The sequence below is a fragment of the Muscardinus avellanarius genome, assembly GCF_963383645.1.
Source record: "Muscardinus avellanarius genome assembly, chromosome: 9".
NCBI classification, from domain to species: Eukaryota; Metazoa; Chordata; class Mammalia; order Rodentia; family Gliridae; genus Muscardinus; species Muscardinus avellanarius.
The window spans coordinates 11,611,070-11,628,940 of NC_137795.1; the positions used below are offsets into that span (position 1 = coordinate 11,611,070).

General features: G+C 56.4%; 1 protein-coding gene across 6 annotated transcripts; it reads left to right on the top strand.

The window, feature by feature from the left end:
* Window positions 1–4,662: 4,662 nt before the first annotated feature.
* On the top strand, window positions 4,663–15,411 carry ZMIZ2 (zinc finger MIZ-type containing 2; the record flags this gene model as incomplete). 6 transcript variants are annotated; one of them, XM_080701994.1, is made up of 18 exons in its annotated part: window positions 4,663–4,712; window positions 4,803–4,917; window positions 5,191–5,393; window positions 5,554–5,737; window positions 5,921–6,181; window positions 6,381–6,560; window positions 6,922–6,999; window positions 7,176–7,348; window positions 8,308–8,472; window positions 8,551–8,761; window positions 10,086–10,191; window positions 10,277–10,434; window positions 12,609–12,676; window positions 12,970–13,038; window positions 13,246–13,490; window positions 14,070–14,239; window positions 14,328–14,570; window positions 15,304–15,411. In XM_080701994.1, the coding sequence occupies 18 exons, from the start codon at window positions 4,663–4,665 to the stop codon at window positions 15,409–15,411; spliced, it is 2,787 nt and encodes a 928-aa protein (XP_080558120.1). The 6 variants fall into 6 exon arrangements, with proteins under 6 accessions (XP_080558120.1, XP_080558121.1, XP_080558124.1 ...); XM_080701995.1 differs by having other exon boundaries at window positions 7,176–7,344; window positions 8,328–8,472; XM_080701998.1 differs by having other exon boundaries at window positions 7,278–7,344; window positions 8,328–8,472.
* Window positions 15,412–17,871: the final 2,460 nt, after the last annotated feature.

Genomic DNA, 17,871 nt, shown 5'->3' on the forward strand with positions numbered 1-17,871 from the left:
GAGAGATGATCAGTGCCCCCTACAGTAACCCCTGGCAACCACAGTTGTTCTCCATTTCCCCGCTTCTGTGTGTCAAGAGTGCCAAATGCACAGTGTCCTGGAGGTGTATCCAGGTGGTCATGTTAGCAGTAGACAGTCCTTTGTCTCTCATCCAGGCTAGAGATGTACCGCAGCTGGCTTAACTATTCATCCACCAAAGGACAGCTGGGCTGTTTCTATTCTTTGGCTGCTACAGTGGCTATTACAAATAAAGCTGCTATGAACATTCATGTGCAGGGTTTTATGTGAACATAAGTTCTCAATTCTCTGAGATAAATGCCCAGGAGTGCAGTTGCTGGGTCTTAGAATGGTAGCTGTGTGCTTAGTTTTATAAGAAATGGCCCTACATTTCCAGAGTATCTGTACCAGTTTGCAGTTCCCACCAGCAGTGGACGAGAGCTCCAGTTTCTCCTTGCCAGCATTTATTGATGTCACTATTTTTTTATTTTTACCATTCTGATAGATGCATGGTTCTATCTCCTTGTGGGTTCATTTGTGTTTCCCAGCAGACGAGTGATGCTGCGCGTGTTTTCATAGGCTTATTTGACTTCTCTATATCCTCCTGGTGAAGTAGCCCTGATTTTTTTGTCTGCTGTTTGTTCTCTTTCCCTCCCTCTCTTTCTTGTACTGGACATTCTATTTCCACCTATACTCTCCCTCTACCTATACCCTATACCCTTTTTAATATTTATTTTGTAGTACTGGGAATTGAACCTAAGGGCATATTACCTCTGAGAAATACCCATAGCCCTATTTTTTGTTTTTTTTGGTGGTACCGGGGGTGGAACCCAGGGGCTTTACTACCTCTGGGCTATATACTCCCAGACCTATTATATATACATATATATATATATATATATATTTTTTTTTTTAATTTGGAAACAGGTCTCACTAAGTAGCTGAGGCTGGCCTTAAACTTGCGATCCTCCTGTCTCAGCCTCTCAAGTACTGGGGTTACAAGGGTGTACCACCACACCCGGCTCTGACATATTCTTTATTTTGAAGCAGGGTCTCACTAAGTTTTTGTGGCTGGTATTGAACTTGAGATCCCCAATCTCAGCCTCCTCACTTCTGGGGTTCCAGGTGTGCACTATTGTGCTTGCTATTTTCTGCCTGTTTTCAAATGAATGTTTTGTTTTGACAGTTCTGGACACATTCTTGATACTGGCCCCTCTTGGATGTTTGGTTTGCAAATATTTTTCCCAGTCTGTAGCTTGTCTTTTTGTTCTCTTAGCAGGTCTTTCAAAGAGTAAATGTTTTAATTTTGACAAAATCTAGTTTACCAATTTTTCTTATGGATTATTCTTTGTAGTGTGAAGTCTAAGAACTCTTTGCTTTACCTAAATCCCCAAGACTCATTCTTCTGCATTTCCTGAACACTTTTTTTTTTCTTTTGGTGGTGGTGGTATAGGTGATTGAACCCAGAGCATTCTACCTCTGAGCTACACTCCAACCCAACCCTACTTTATTTTTTGTTTTGAAACAAGGTCTCACTAAAGTTGCGGAGAGCCTCACTAATTTGCTGACCACGGATGGGTGATCTTCCTGTCTGGCATGTGCCACTGTACCTGGCCCACACTCTTGGTAATTGTGTCTGTATTCTAATATCTTTTTTTTTCTCTCTCTCTCTTTGTGGTACAAGGGAGTAAACTCAGAGGTGTTTTACCTCTGAACTACACCCCCAGCCCTATTTTATTTTTATTTTTATTTTTACTTTTATTTTTATTCTCTATTTTGATGGTACTGGGGTGGAACCCAGGGGCTTTTCTACCTCCTGGCTATACTCCCAGACCTATTTTTTTTTTAATACTTTTTGGAAACAGGGTCTCACTAAGTTGCCGAGAGCCTCACTAAGTAGCTGAGGCTGGCTTCAAACCCGTGCGATCCTCCTGTCTCAGCCTCCCCATCGCTGGGATTACAAGCATATGCCACCACGCCTGGCTCTTTTTATTCACTATTTTGAAACAGGGTTTCACTGAGTTGCAAAGGGCCTCACTAAGTAGTAGCTGAGGCTGTCTGTGAACTGCAATCCTCCTATCTCAGCCTCCCAAGTGCTGGGATTACAAGCGTGCGCCACCACGCCTGGCTTCCTGTTTTATGTTTTATCTTTGAGACAGAGTCCCACTAAATTGCAGAGGGCCTCACTCAGTTGCTAAGGCTGGCTTCCAACCTGTGATCCTCCTGTCTCAGCCTCCCAAGTGCTGTACTTAGCAGGCGTGCTCCACCATGCCCCTTCTGTATTCTAATTTCTGAAATCCCTGCGGTTGCTCCAGCCCTGCCTCACAGGTCTGGGGAAGAGTTTCTCCCCGTTGGCAGCTCGGCCTTCCTGCTGGCTCACCGTCCCAGGGCCAGCATGGGGATCAGGATGCCGGCCTCTGTTGGCTGGGCTGGGCCACCGTGGCTCCCTGCTTTCCTGGCTTCTGCCTCCTGGGTAGGACTTGGTCTAAGGAAAGGCCGAGAGTCTTGAGTGGCCAGTCTGCTGCTGGGCGCGAAGGCCAGGGCATGGCCAGGACCTCCAGCTGTCAAGGCACTGTCCCTGCGCCTACTCTCGCTGCAGCTCCAGGTCTGGATTTGCAGAGCCCATGAGGATACTCCTGCCTCAGCCAGCCTCTCAGAGAGTCTGCCTTGGGGGTGCTGGTTGCTGGGCAAGAGAGGCCCCATGATTACTGGGGTGGCAAGTGGGGCCCACTAGAGGTCAGTACGCCTTGGGGTACGTGTGTGTCAGACCTGTGGCCCCCCCAGAGGCATACAGTCCGGGATGGAGCGTGGCCGGAGGACCACCCGCCACTTGGTTTCTGTGCTCCTGTAGTCAGCCCCGGCAGAGGTGGATGTGGAGGGCCAGGATGTGCTAGGAGCCAGAGTTCCAGCTCTGGGTCGGGGGCATCCGGGGAGGGGCCTAGGGCGTGTCTGGGACTGCTTTAGGTGAGGAGCCTATGGTGGCAGTGTGGGGCACGGGACTTGGAAATGACCTGGAGGCCTCATCACCCTGTGGCTTGCTTGGGATTGGGGAACGACCAGGCTATGCGGCCCACCCCGCCCTGTCCTGCAGCTATGGGTATCCCCTACCCTAACCCCCGCTTTCTTTTGTTTGGAATAAGGATTGAACACAGAGGCATTCTACCTCAGGGCTATACCTCTAGCCCATTTATTTATTTATTTATTTTAATTTTATTTTTCTTGGCACTGGTGATAGAACCCGGGGCATTCTACCTTTGAGCTACAACCCAGCCCTATTTTTTATTCTTTATTTTGAAACCGGGTCTCACTAAGTTGCGGAGGGCCTCACTAAGTAGCTGAGGCTGGCCGTGAACCTGCAATCCTCCCATCTCAGCCTCCCAAATACTGGGATGACAAGCATGCACCACCATGGCTTATTTTTTATTATTTATTTATTTATTTATTTATTTATTTATTTATTTATTTATTTATTGGTGGTACTGGGGTTCCTGGAAACCCTTCTACCTCCAGGCTACACTTCCAGGCCTATTTTATACATATATATATATATATATATATTTTTTTTTTTTTTTTTTTTTTTTAATTTGGAAACAGGGTCTCCTAAGCCAGCGTGGCTGGCTCCGAATCTGCGCGATCCTCCTGTCTCGGCCTCCCAAGCACGGGGATTACAAGCGTGCGCCACCATGCCTGGCTTTAATTTTATTTTAAGTGAGGTCTTGCCAAGTTGCTGAGGCTAGTCTTGAACCTGTGATCCTCCTGCCTTAGCCTCCCAAGTCCTGGGATTGAAGGCAGATGCCACCATGTCTGGTCCCACCCCTGCTTATAAACAGCCATGTCAGGGTCCCTGCCATGACTGTGGTGCCCACCACCCACTGTGCTGTGTGCCCCTCGCTGCCGGGAACTCGCCGTGCATGTGGAAGATGGGCCTGTGCGGCAGGGTTGCTTGCGGCCCCGGTGCCCGACCTCGGGTGGCCTGCCCTGCAGCAGGGTCTGGGTGGGTCCTCAGGTCCCTGGGCCGCTCCCCTCCTGTGCCCTGTGCTGCTCTTTTTCTGCACTTCCTTGTTAGGTGTCTCCCCAGGCCAAGCTGCAGGGCTGCTCTGCACCTGCTTTTGGCCTGGCTCGGAGCTGCCTTTGGCTCAACCCTTCCTAGGTCCCTGGGCCACCTCAGCTGGGCAGGACCCCCGCTGGGCAATGTCCTCACCAGCTCTGTCCTCCACGCCAGCGCCTTCTGAGGGCTCCTGGCATCTGGGTGTGCTAGCCCCGAGTCAACATGCGGTGGCCATGATTTTGCTGGCGCTTTATAGGTAGCCAGTTCTCGGTGTGGGAGAGTGTGGAAAGTATTTGACCTCAGCCCGTTTCCAGGGAGGGTCCAGGGGTTCTGGATGACAAAGCCCAGTCAGAAAGACTGCGTGCTGGCTTCCAGGCTGGGTTTATAGCACAGAGGTTGGGTGGGGAGCCAGTGTCAGTCCCTCCCACAGCTCGCCTTCCGCCTGAGTCCAGCTGCCTCTTGCAGAGGAAGGGGTAGGCCTGGTACCCGGGCTCCCTTCACTCTGCCTAAAGGGGCTCTGGCTGCCTCTAAGCACATGTCTCCTTCTTCCTGTCCAGCAGCCAGCGCACCACAGTCCCGAAGCACCAGCAGACCCGTGTGAGGCCGCTCTGTCGCCAATGAGCTCCATGAACCCCATGAAACCTGCCCTGCCCCCCGCGCCACACGGGTGAGCGGGCGCCTGTCCTGTCCCCTGCAAGCCCTGGGCTCTGGGACCCGTGGCCCCTGACCCCAGCCTCACCAGCTGTTCTCCCTGCAGTGATGGTTCATTTGCATACGAGTCTGTGCCTTGGCAACAAAGCGCCACTCAGCCGGCCGGCTCACTGTCCGTGGTCACTACCGTGTGGGGAGTCAGCAACGCGACTCAGAGCCAGGTGAGTGTTGGCGGCCAGCGCCCTCTTATAGCTCTGAGAGGTGAAGCTGGGGCCCGGGGCTGGAGGACGGGCTTCCTGCATCTTGGTGCTGTGTCTCCCCCGTCGCCATTGGCTCTTCTTTCCCTGTGTTCCTCTGGCCTCCGCGTACCGCCCAGTGTGATGTGTAGGCAGCTTCCCCTCCCCGCTCCCCCACGCCTGCCAGGCCTTTTGGTTTCTAGCACTTCAGAGCTGCAGCTTGAAGAGACTGGTTTGGTGATTCCCACTTCCTTGTAGGTTCTGGGGAACCCCATGGGCCCCGCGGGAAGCCCCCCTGGCGGCTCCATGATGCCTGGCGTGGCAGGTGGCAGCTCCGCCTTGACCTCCCCGCAGTGCCTGGGACAGCAGGCGTTTGCTGAAGGCAGTGCCAGCAAGGGCTACGTGCAGCAAGGCGTGTATGGCCGCGGGGGCTACCCTGGGGGCCCCAGCTTCACCACCGGGTAAGCGGGTGCCCAGAAGCCACCCACCTGGCCAGCACCGAGGAACCGTCGGGTGCTGACCCCTTGCTTCCCGTAACGCCATCTTTCCCAAGCAGGGGCTGGGCAGGCAGGCTGCCCTGAGCACCGTCCCCCAAGCGTGGCAGTCCTGTGTCTCTTGCAGGTATGCAGGTGGCCCGGGGGGCCTGGGCCTCCCCTCACACGCTGCACGACCCTCCACTGATTTCACACAGGCAGCAGCTGCTGCTGCTGTGGCTGCTGCGGCTGCCACTGCCACCGCCACCGCCACCGCCACCGTGGCTGCCCTGCAGGAGAAGCAGAGCCAGGAACTGAGCCAGTATGGAGCGGTGAGGCCCGCCTGCCCACCCGCGCGGCCAGGCTTCTTAAGGTGGTGGGGTCGGAGGACTCGCGGGGCCGAGAGCAGAGGGCCCGGGGGTCCTGAGCCAGCCACAAGTACAGCGTTGTGGCCGGTACAGCTTTGGGGCCTATATGGGGAGCCAGGGACCATTCCTCTTTTTTTCTCTTTCCAGATGGGGACTGGACAGTCTTTTAACAGCCAGTTTCTACAGCACGGAGGTCCCCGGGGGCCCAGCGTTCCCCCTGGCATGAACCCTACTGGCATGGGAGGGATGATGGGCCCCTCTGGCCTGTCCCCAATGGCCATGAACCCCACTCGGGCAGCAGGCATAGCGCCCTTGTATGCAGGGCAGCGCCTGCCCCAGCATGGGTACCCTGGGCCTCCCCAGGCCCAGCCACTGCCCCGACAGGGGGTCAAGAGAGCCTACTCCGAGGTGAGTGTCCGGCTTGCCCTGCCTGGAACCCTGGGTGCTGACTCCCCCACCCAAGCACCCTCAGAGCTGTGGTAAGAGCAGCTTCTGCAGAGAATGAATTGCCTGCGCCTTGCAAGACCGGGAGGGGGTCTGCCCTGCAAACGGGCGCTGCTTCCCCTGATACCTCTTCTTTCTCCCCTGGCGTTTGCCTTTTCTTCAGGTATATCCGGGGCAACAGTACCTGCAAGGAGGCCAGTATGCACCCAACACTGCCCAGTATGCGCCCGGCCCTGGGCAGCCCCCTGCCCCCTCCCCCTCCTTCCCTGGGCACAGGCTGCCCCTGCAGCAGGCCATGGGCCAGTCCCTGTCTGCGCCCGGCCCCGGAGGACTGCACTACAAGGTAGGACCTGCTTTCCTGGGCCTGTGCCCTGGGATACAGTGGGGACCCTGAGGCAGTCCTGCCCTCAGAGAGAACCAGCTGGCCAGGAGTGGGCAGAACCTCCCAGGGGTCCCAGCCAGGGTGGGAGCGGTTCCTGGGTGAGAGGTCCAGCTCCAGTAGGAACTCTGCAAGAACCATGGAATCCCAGTGTAAAGAACAGCAGGTGGGCACTTGAGCCATTCTGATGGCCTCTATGGAAAAGGGTCCCCGTTCTCTCTGCTTGCTGCAGGGAAGTCCATCTAGGGGACAGGCCCTCTCTGCTGCTGGTGACCCCATCTAGATGATGGGGAGAGAGATAGACCCTAAGTTTTCTCTCCTGCAGCCCACAGAGCAGTTCAACGGACAGGGCAGCAGCTTCAACGGGGGCAGTGTCAGCTACAGCCAGCCTGGCCTGAGTGGGGTACGGGGATTGGCTGGGAGGAGGGGCTGGGAGGCTCGTGGGGTGGACAGGTGGGCAGAGGACACCCAGGGGGCTGCTTCCGGCCCGCCTCTCTTCTTATGGTTCCCAGGGTGCCCTGGGAGTGACTCCACCCACCCACCCTGCCGTTGTACTTTTGACTGTGCTCAACCCCACAGCCTGCCCGTTCCATCCCCGGCTACCCCAGCTCCCCGCTGCCGGGGAACCCCACACCGCCCATGACGCCCAGCAGCAGTATCCCCTACATGTCCCCAAGCCAGGAGGTCAAGTCTCCCTTTCTGCCTGACCTCAAGCCAGGTCTCAGCTCCTTACACCAGTCGCCCTCTGGTGAGTGCCCTCTGGTGAGCCTGGGCGTGCGTGGGGCATCCCAGGACTCAGTCCTATGGGAGCTTGGGCGTGGGGGCAGTGGTCAGATCCTGAGAAAAGCCAAGGAGCCCATCTTCTGAAGACAGACCGCTTTGTGCCAGGCCTTTCCGTTTCTACTTGTGTCCCTAGGCAAAATCTGTTGGAGGCTGTAGCTCTTCTGTCCAGAAAAATACCCGTGGGGTCGATTCCACTCCTAGAGTGGTTGCTCCACAGTGGGGCACATTCCCACCTTTAACACAGCCTCCTCACTTAAACTCCACTTGCCGGGCGTGGTGGCGCACGCTTGTGATCCCAGCATTCGGGAGGCTGAGACAGGAGGATCGCAGCTCATGGACAGCCTCAGCTACTTAGCAAGGCCCTCTGCGACTTAGTGAGACCCTGTTTCAAAATACAAAATCAAAAATAGGGTTGGGGGTGCAGCTCGGAGGTCGAATGCCTGGATCCCACCCCCAGACCCGCAAGAAACAAAAACCAAAACCTCTCCACTCATTCGTCTGTATAAACCCTCATCCAGGAGAAAACAAAACTCCATGGGCATAAAATTCTGTAAACTTCGGGGGATTTATGGCCCTAAACCTATTGGCTGAGAACCGCAGCTTCCAGGGAGGCCACCACGCAGAAGTTGGGATCCTGACCCCAAAACTGAGCGACAGGGTGGTGGCAGGTGGCCTAACTCTCTGGCCTCCAGATCCCTGAGAAAGCACTAAAACACCTTCTGCCTGGGTTAGGAGCACATGTCACAGTTCAAGGGACGCTGTGCTGGGGCCAGGCAGATGAAACCCCAGGACCGCGGCCCAAGGTCTGGGTTGGGATGCTGCCCGAGGCCACGCCCCTGGGGTGCTCGCCTCACATTCCCTGGAGTGGAGGGGCTCTGGGGCATGGATGCCCTCCCCAAAGGCTGCAGATGGCCTGGTTGGGGCCCAGCTCATGGCCTCTTTTCCCAGGAGGCGGCCCCTGTGACGAGCTGCGGCTGACCTTCCCGGTCAGGGACGGGGTGGTCCTGGAGCCCTTCCGCCTGCAGCACAACCTGGCTGTGAGCAACCACGTCTTCCAGCTCCGAGACTCGGTCTACAAGACACTGATGCTGAGGTGAGCCCGCGGCCCGGCCTGCCCTGCACCCGCCCCCCCACTCGGTACCGGTTCTCCGTCGCCCTCTCCCCGGCGCAGGCCTGACCTGGAGCTTCAGTTCAAGTGCTACCACCACGAGGACCGGCAGATGAACACCAACTGGCCGGCCTCGGTGCAGGTCAGCGTCAACGCCACACCCCTCACGATCGAGCGCGGAGACAACAAGACCTCGCACAAGCCGCTCTACCTGAAGCACGTGTGCCAGCCCGGCCGCAATACCATCCAGATCACGGTCACTGCCTGCTGCTGCGTGCGTGCCTGCGGGGGACGCCGGGTGGGCAGGGACAGGGCTTCACTCCAAAGAAAGACGGGCTTCTTAGCATCTCCTACTCACCACCTAACGCTGTCCTCCATGCTCTTTGTGAAGACGTGTCCAAGCCGGGTGTGATGGCGCACGATTGTCATCCCAGTACTTGGGCAGCTGAAACAGGAGGGTTGTGGTTCGAGGCCAGCCTCCGCTACTTAGTGGGGCCTTCTGCGACTTAGTGAGATCTTGTTTAGAGATAAAAAATAAAATAGGGTTGGGGGTGTGGCTCAGGGGTAGAATGCTCCTAGGTTCAATCCCCACCACTACAAAAGCAAAAAAAAATGGATCCGGTTTTTCTGGGTGTGGTGGTGTGTAAACCTGTAATCTCAGTACTTGGGAGGCTGAGACAAGAGGATCTCACAGGTTCAAAGCCAGCCTCAGCTACTTAGGCTCTCGGGAACTTAGTGAGGCCCTTAGCAATTTAGTGAGACCCTGTTTCGAAATAATAAACAAAAATAGGCTGTAACAGCAAGCTGGGGATATAGCTTGGAGGTAGAATATCTCAGGAAGCATTCAATCCCTAGCCCCCAAAAATGGAAGAGAGGGGGGGAGAGAGAGAGAGAGAGAGAAAGAGAGAGAGAGAGAGAGATGCAGTTAAAACGCATCCTAGCTATTTCCCAGTAAGATTAAATTTACTAGAGCCAAGCATGATGGCACATGGCCCAATATTCGGGAGGCTGAGACAGAAGGATCACAGGTTTGAGGCCAGCCTTAGCAAATTAGTGAGATCGTTTCAAAATAGAAATAAAATTGAGCTGGGGTGTAGCCTGGAGTTACACCCTGGGTTCAGTCCCCAGTGCCACACACACAGAGATTAGATTTGCTATAGCTAATGCTCACGTTAATTATGTGAAGGAAGTCAAGTCCAGCAAGCTCACAGACGGAGCCATCGTAGCCGCTGGTCCCCCAGCTGCCACCCACAGCAGGCTCCCAGGCCCCAGCAGCGGGGTCACTGCAGCCCTTGAACTGTAGGGGGACTCAGGCGCCGGCTCCTGTGGGACTGCGCATCATTGGGGGTTGGATGCCATGGGCGGGGATGTGCGGGGACTTGGATAGACATGAGAGAGCGAGGCCGTGCTGGCCCAGGACAGGATGCACAGTGGCCGTGGAGGAGTCACAGCCCGCCTGTGCTTCACCGCTCTGAGGAGGGACGGGCTCTTTCCCTCCACCCTGGCTGTCCCATCTCCCCCTCGAAGCCCTCCCTTCCCTGCCTGGCGGGCCCTGCCTCCCACCACCGTGTCCCACACAAAACCCTGCTGTGTTGCAGTCCCACCTGTTCGTGCTGCAGCTGGTGCACCGGCCCTCCGTCCGCTCGGTGCTGCAGGGCCTGCTCAAGAAGCGCCTCCTGCCGGCCGAGCACTGCATCACCAAGAGTGAGTGGCCCCGGGAGCCCTGGCACCCTTCCCGTCATCCCCGGGTCGAGGACCCTTGCTCAACACCTTCCCCTGTCCATATCAGTAAAGCGGAACTTCAGCAGTGGCACCATCCCGGGCACCCCTGGGCCCAACGGCGAGGATGGGGTGGAGCAGACCGCCATCAAGGTGTCCCTGAAGTGCCCCATCACCTTCCGCAGGATCCAGCTCCCCACCCGCGGCCACGACTGTCGCCACATACAGGTGGGTGACTGTCGCCACATACAGGTGGGTGGTCGCTGCAGACTTCTGCCACCATCTGCTTTCTTCATGGTATCTTGAGCTTTAGGAGCGACTAGGGGACCCAGGCAGTACTGGATGGGGTCTAAGCTGGCAAATTACTGAGAAGGCTGGTATAGCATTCAGAAAAGTATAAGCCGGGTGTGGTGGGCACGCTTGTCATCCCAGCATTCGGGAGGCTGAGACCGGAGGATCTCAGTTTGCGGACAGCTTTAGCTACTTAGTGAGGCCCTCTGCAACTCATTAACACTGTGTTTCAAAGTAAAGAATAAAAATCAGGGCAGGGGGTGTAGCTCGGAGATTGAATGCCCCTGGGTTCCATCCCCAGACACACACACACACACACACACACACACACACACACACACACTCTCTCTCTCTCTCTCTCTCTCTCTCTCTCTCTCACACACACACACACACACACACACACACACACACACGTGTGTGTGTATATGTGTGTGTGTGTGTGTGTGTGTGTATACATTTATACATATATATGGATCCAGGTGTGGTGGTGCATGCTAGTGATCCCAGCATTCAGGAGGCTGAGACAGGAGGATTGTGGTTTGTGGCCAGCTTCAGCTACTTAGACCCTTTGCAACTCAGTGAGACTCTGTTTCAAAGTAAAGAGTAGCCAGGCGTGGTGGCACACACTTGTAATCCCCACACTTAGGAGGTGGAGACAGGAGGATCACGCAGGTTCGAAGCCAGCCTCTCTGGCTTAAGAGACTCTGTTTCCAAATAAAATATAAAATAGGTTTGGGAGTGTAGCCTGGAGGTAGAAGGATTCCATCCCCAGTACCACCAAAAAAAAAAAAATAATAAATAGTAAAAAATAGGGCTGGGGTGTTGCCTGGAGGTAGAATGCCCCAGGATTCCAAACCCAGCACCACAAAAAAATAAAATGAAATAAAAAATTTTAAAAGTATGTGTGGAGCCAGGTGTGGTGAGTCACACTTGTAATCTCAGTACTTGGTAGGCTGAGACGGGAGGATCACAGGTTCCGGGCCAAACTCAGATACTTAGTGAGGCCCTCGCAACTTAGACCCTGTTTCAAAATAAAAAATAAAATTGGCCAGGCATGGTGGCGCATGCTTGTAATCCAGGTATTTGGGAGGCTGAGACAGGAGGATCGTGGTTCATGGTCAGCCTCAGCTACTACTTAGTAGTGAGGCCCTCTGCAGCTCAGTGAGACCCTGTTTCAAAATAAAAAATTAAAAATAGGACTGGGGGTGTAGCTTGGAGGTAGAATGCCCCTAGGTTCCATCCCCAGTACTGCAAAAATTAAAAAGTAAAGGATAAAAAATAGGGCTGGGGGGTGTAGCTCAGAGGTAGAATGCCTGTGTGTTCAATCTCCAGTACTGTAAAAAAGAAAAGTGGGGGTCCCGCTAGGTTCTTGAGCATCTTACCACATTGCTGAGGCTGCCCTGTGAGCCTCCTGTCTCAGCCTCCTAAGTACTGAGATTGCAGGTGTGCACCACCATGCCCAGCTAGGACTCCATTTTAAAAGGAATAAGGACATGGATGTGGTCTTCTTTCCGCCTCCCCCTCACTAGTGTTCTGTCTTAGCAGAAATATCTGGTGTTGGACAAGTAGCTGCTCATCCCTCCTCCACGGTGACACTGGCGCATGGTGTCTGCACTGTAGTCTTTCCCTTTAACACCATGTGTCGGTGTTGGTTCTCCGTCAGTACACCTGCCCAGTTCGAGCACGCGCATGTGTGTGTGCGTGCGTGCGTGAGTGTAGGGGGATAGTTCTAGGGATTGAACCCAGGGACATTCGGCCTCCCAGCTATACCCCAGCCATATTTTGTTTTCTTATTTTGAAACCAGATTTCGCTAGGTCTCACTACTTGCTGAGGCTGTCCTCGAACCTGTGACCCTCATGTCTCGGCTCCTGAGTGCTGGGATTACAGGTGTGCGCCACCACGCCCGGCCAGTCAGACGCTTGCTTTGGTTACCAGGCATCCCAGTTCTGGTGAGGGCTGCTTTTGGTATTCCAAGCTTGTCCTGTTAGAATGATGTTACAGTGGGTATTTGGTACATGAGGTGTTGCGAATAACATCCTGGAAATCCAGAAAACACATCACTCCTGTCTGGCCCATCACGAGAGACACCTTGTCTCCTGTCTCCCTGCAGTGCTTTGACCTGGAGTCCTACCTGCAGCTCAACTGTGAGCGAGGGACCTGGAGGTGCCCCGTGTGCAAGTGAGTCTGGTGTGGTGCGAGAACTTCCACTTCCTCAGGGGGTTCTGGGGGTGGAAATCCCACAGTGCCCCCAGACGCAGAGCCTGGAAGAGGGGTCTCCATCATAGACCAGGAGCGCCCTGCTCAGGGCAGAAACTTTCCATGGGGTAGTCTTCGCTGGTCACCTTGTGCCCGGGGTCACATCATGTATTCATCCTTACGGTCACCTCACACGGGTGGCGCTCAGTAATGACGGGGCCGTGCCCAGGTGAGGTTGGGCAAGGCCTGAGCCACACCCCCTGTGTTTTCTATAGCAAGACGGCATTGCTGGAGGGCCTGGAGGTGGACCAGTACATGCTGGGCATCCTGATTTACATCCAGAAGTAAGTGTGCGCTTCCTGCCACCCGGCCACCAGAGGGCGGCCCGGGCGAGTGGCCTGAGCTTCAGCCCAGGCGGGTGGCTGTGCGAGTCAGCCCCTTGCCCAGCACCTGGACGGTGCGGGCGGCGAGGCTGTTGAAGTGGAGGGTCTGGTTGGAAACTTGCCTGGGACTGAGGGGAGCAGCGGTGAGCAGTGCCTGTGTCTCCCCAGCTCCGACTACGAGGAGATCACCATCGACCCCGTGTGCAGCTGGAAGCCGGTGCCCGTAAAGCCAGACGTGCACTTCAAGGAGGAGCCGGACGGGCCCGTGCTGAAGCGCTGCCGCACCGTGAGCCCCGCACACGTGCTCATGCCCAGCGTGATGGAGATGATCGCAGCCCTGGGCCCCGGTGCCGCCCCCTTTGCCCCCTTGCAGCCCCCTGCAGCCCCTGCCCCCAGTGACTACCCCGGCCAGGGTGAGTATAGCACCCAGCCCGACCTCAGGGGACTCTGGGGACTTGTTCTCTCCAGATAGGTTTCATGCATTTGGTTTAGAAACATCCAGCCAGAGCCGGGTGTGGTGCACACACTTGTAATTCTAGCATTTGGGAGGCTGAGACTGGAGGATCGTGGTGTGAGGACAGCCTCAGCTACTTAGGGAGGCCCTTTGCAATTCAGTGATACCCTGTTTTAAAATAAAGATTAAAAAATAGGGCTGGGTTGTAGCTTGGAGGTAGAATGCCCCTGGGTTCCATCCCGAGTACTGCAAAAGAAAAAAAAAACAAGAAAAAAAAGAAACACATCCAGCCAAAATGTGCTGAGGGTGCAGGTGCACACGCCCTGTCTCAGGCCTCAAGGACATGGCGGAGCAGTCTCAGCAGTGGCCATAGGACACCAACAAGGCCCTATCCCTTCCCAGCTGGGAGCAGGGGCTCCTGGCTAGACCCCCCGGCAGCTGTTGCTGGCGGGTGAGCACTCTGTGTCCCACCGAGCACGGCTGGCCACCTCCTGCCCCTCTGCCTGCGTGAGCCTTCTGACCTCACTCTACTCTGCAGGATCCAGCTTCCTGGGGCCTGGAACCTTCCCCGAGTCTTTCCCGCCCACCACACCCACCACCCCAAGCCTTGCTGAGTTCACCCCGGGCCCCCCTCCCATCTCCTACCAGTCTGACATTCCCAGCAGCCTTCTGACTCCAGAGAAGTCCGCCCCCTGCCTCCCCGGACAGGTCAGTGTTGAGCAAGGTTGGGGGTTGGGGGTAACATTACCCCAGGGAGCCCCTGGGCTGCTTGAACAAATTTTCTCTCTATTCTCAGATGGCACCAGTGGGCCACCTGGACCCAGCCCACAATCCTGGGCCGCCAGGGCTGCATGCCCCAAGCCTTGGGGCTCCCCCTGGTTCCCAGCTGCACCATCCGAACCCTCCCCCAACATCCCGGCAGCCCCTGAGCCAAGCGAGCTCAGGGTCCATTGGCGAACTGGCCTTCAATCCTGCCACTGGCGTGATGGGGCCCCCCAGCATGTCTGGGGCGGGGGAGGCCCCAGAACCGGCTCTGGACGTGAGTACCAGGCCCTGTGCTGGGGAGTGCATGGGAGCCACTGGAGGTGGCTTTTTTCTTGCCCCTTGGGTCCACTGTCCTTTCTAGAAGGGAAGATAGTAACCCCTCTGGGAGAACCAATCAGAAAACACTGACTAAATGAAGTTCTGTCCACATGTCCGGTACCCAGAACAGCGGTGGGTGCCGAGCCACTCGAGGTGTGTGGTTGATGAGCGGCCCGGCCTGGGGCTGCACACCTCTGAGAAGACTGGGCCAGAAGCTCCCAGCGCAGTCCTTAGAGTCGCGTGCAACCCGTCTGCTTAATCATTGGCTCTGCGTCTTGACACACAGGTGGCGTGCAAGCCAAGCTCAGTGCAAAGATAGGTTGGCTGTCCCTGGACCAGTATAGAAACTCATTGAAGCAAAACTCCTAGGGGCTTGGAGTTCTGCCACCTGCGTTCAGCCTGGGGCTCGCACTGGGCTCCCCTTCCAGGCCTGTCCACCTCCACGGGCCACCTCGGGGCACCCCAGCTCCTGGGGTGTTGAACAGCATGTCGTGAGCTATTCCTGGCCCAGAGCAGCCCTCTGCAGGGAGATCCCAGGCAGCTGTGTGCTGGCCGTTGCCGTGGTTCCCCCTTCTTCGGGGAGGCCCCTCCATCTCCGCTGGGCCTGGGAGCGGGACGGGCAGGGGCATCGCGGCCATTTGGGCTTCACAGCCTGGCCTCAGTTGCTGACACATTTGCTTTGTCCTCAGCTGCTCCCAGAACTGACCAACCCTGATGAGCTGCTGTCCTACCTGGGTCCGCCCGACCTCCCCACAAGCAGCAACGATGATCTGCTCTCTCTCTTTGAGAACAACTGATCCTGTGCCAGCCCCTGGTCCAGAGGGACACTCGAAGATGTCACCATGGCCCGCCCTCCTCACGCAGCCCACAGGACCTGGCAGTCCCTCCAAAGGCTCCCCGTCACATCCCAGAGCCAGGGCTTGCCACCGCCGGCCCCCCGAACTGGAAGCAGCCTGCGCTCGGCTGGGGGGCCCTGGCCAGCGGCCCCACCACCCTCTCTCCACCACGCTCACTGCTGCAGAATGGTCTTTGCTGGGTGCCCTGCCCAGCGCGCACACACATAGCCTGCACCCCCATCTCACGGCCTTGCACCTTCCCTCTGCCCTGCCTGCTCCTCCCCAGCCTGCATTGTGTCCAGCACCGACCCTCTGTTTCCATCTTGGGAGAAGAGCCGCGTGGGCAGCGAGGCTGGCGCTGTCCCTCCCCCTGCAGCTCCCACAGCCCGGGCCCGGCAGCCCCCACTCTCAGAGCCACGCAGAATGCCAGCCTTGGGGGGGTCCGGAGCTCGCCCAGCCCATCCTCTGTGGCGTGGGGCTCCTCCCACCCCGAGCTTCAGGCAGAGGCGGGGCAGGGGGGATTATAAAGCACAATGATGTACATAATGTAGAAACACTGACAGCTGAGAAGGGGAGCACAGCCAGCTCGCTCCTCTGCCTTGCCCCACCCTCACTGCGTACCCGGGCGGCCTGCTGGAGGGAGGACCGTGGCCGCCCTGGGGGTGGGTTCTCAGACCCCACTCTGTAAAAACCCTACAGTGGGCTGCTCTCCCAAGTTCCCCTTTTATGTGAAAGTGAAGAATTAGTACAGCTGTGTTTTTTAAAACCACCTCTCCCTCCAGCCTGCGGCCTGCACCCGGGTGGGGAGGAGGAGGCCATTGCATCTGCTGGCCCGGGCCCGTCGTGTCTCCTGTCTTCAGTCTCTATTAAAGGACTCCCTCGTGGCGGGCCTGCCCGAGTCCCTCCTTCATGCTGGGGGCTGTGGTCTCCCTTGGGGACTAGGCCCAACCTGCGGGTGTCTCCTGGGGACCTGTATCTGGCTCTGATGTTCTCAGCTCTTTCCCGCCCTGGGTAAATTTCCTTTTCCCTGGAATTTTCCAACTTGGCTTCAGCCAGAACGCTATTTTGCAAAAATGTCCCAGACTTGCCCTGGAGACATTGGCCACCAAGTCACCTTCCCTGGGTGTGGCTGGGGGAGGGAGCCAGCTGTCTTGGAGGCCCCAGCCTGGGGCCTTTCCAGCACCAGGCTTGTCTGAGAGGAGCTCTGCTGGCTTCCCTCCTTGGAGGGCGTGGAGGTGAGTCCTGGCCACCAGCTGCCTGTCCGTTCAGCATGGTAGGTCTGAGTGGCCCCCTCTCTCATCCTGGGCTCTGGGGCCCTGTCCCTGGGGACCTCCCATCCAGCAAGAGAGAACTGCGGATAGGAAGCCCTGGCAGCCAAGGCCTGCTGCAGAAGGTGTCATCTGAGCCTGGAGCCTGCGGGGGAGGGAGGTGTCAGGTGGGCAGGGCCCCTGGGAGCTCACCTGCCATTTACCTGCACAGGTGGGCCTCCTTTCTCACTGAAGAGCCTGTGTGTCCCAGCCTCTCTGGCCTGAAGAGCAAGCGTGGGTCAAGGAGATGGACAGAGCTTGGCGGACTCCTCTGCTACAGCCCTTGTGGGGAGGTAGAGCAGGCCCTCCCTCCGTAGTGCACCACTTCACTGCGGGGAACCTTTGTATCCACTCAGCCTGGCACGTCTGGGTGCTCTGGGGTAGAGAGGAGAAACCAGGAGATGGGACCTAAAAAAACAAGTCAGAGGGCAGATAAGTGGTGGGGGAATCCGTGTGCCAGAATAAAACAGTGAATGTGCATCACAGACCCAAATCCCATCAAGTACAGGTCCCAGAAGTGACATGCAGTTCAACTCCATTTTATAAAGCTCAGAACCAAAATGAATTGCTTAGGACTTACAGTCGCGTATGAAGCAAAGGCGGCATCCTGCGCTCACCTGTGGAGGTGGACAGGTGTGCTGGAAGAGCCAGCGCCTAGGTGAGAGCCTAGTTGTCAGGAGACCAATGGCTCCTTCACTGTATTCCTATGTGTGGACCAAGTCCCATGACTCCACGAAGCTGACTGGACCTAGCACAGGAACACCCAGCACCATCCGAACACATTCCCCCCGTACACAGAGGGTTGGGGACAGACCGTGTCTCAAGTTGGTAAATGGGAAATTGAAATCCTGCCTTCTCTGATCACAATGGCATGGCACAGAAAGTTAGCTAGGCATGTGGTGCATGCCTCTTATTCCAGAATTTGGGAGCCCGAGACAGGAGGGTCGCAGGTTCAAAGACAGAATCAGTAACTTAGCCAGATCCTGTGTCCAAATATAACAATGCCCCCCTCTCTCACTGCTTTTCCTTCTGACCCTGCTGCTGTAAAAATATATATATATATGGTCAATGTTGGGAGTGTAGCCCAGAGGTAGAAGGCTGTTGAGTTCCATCC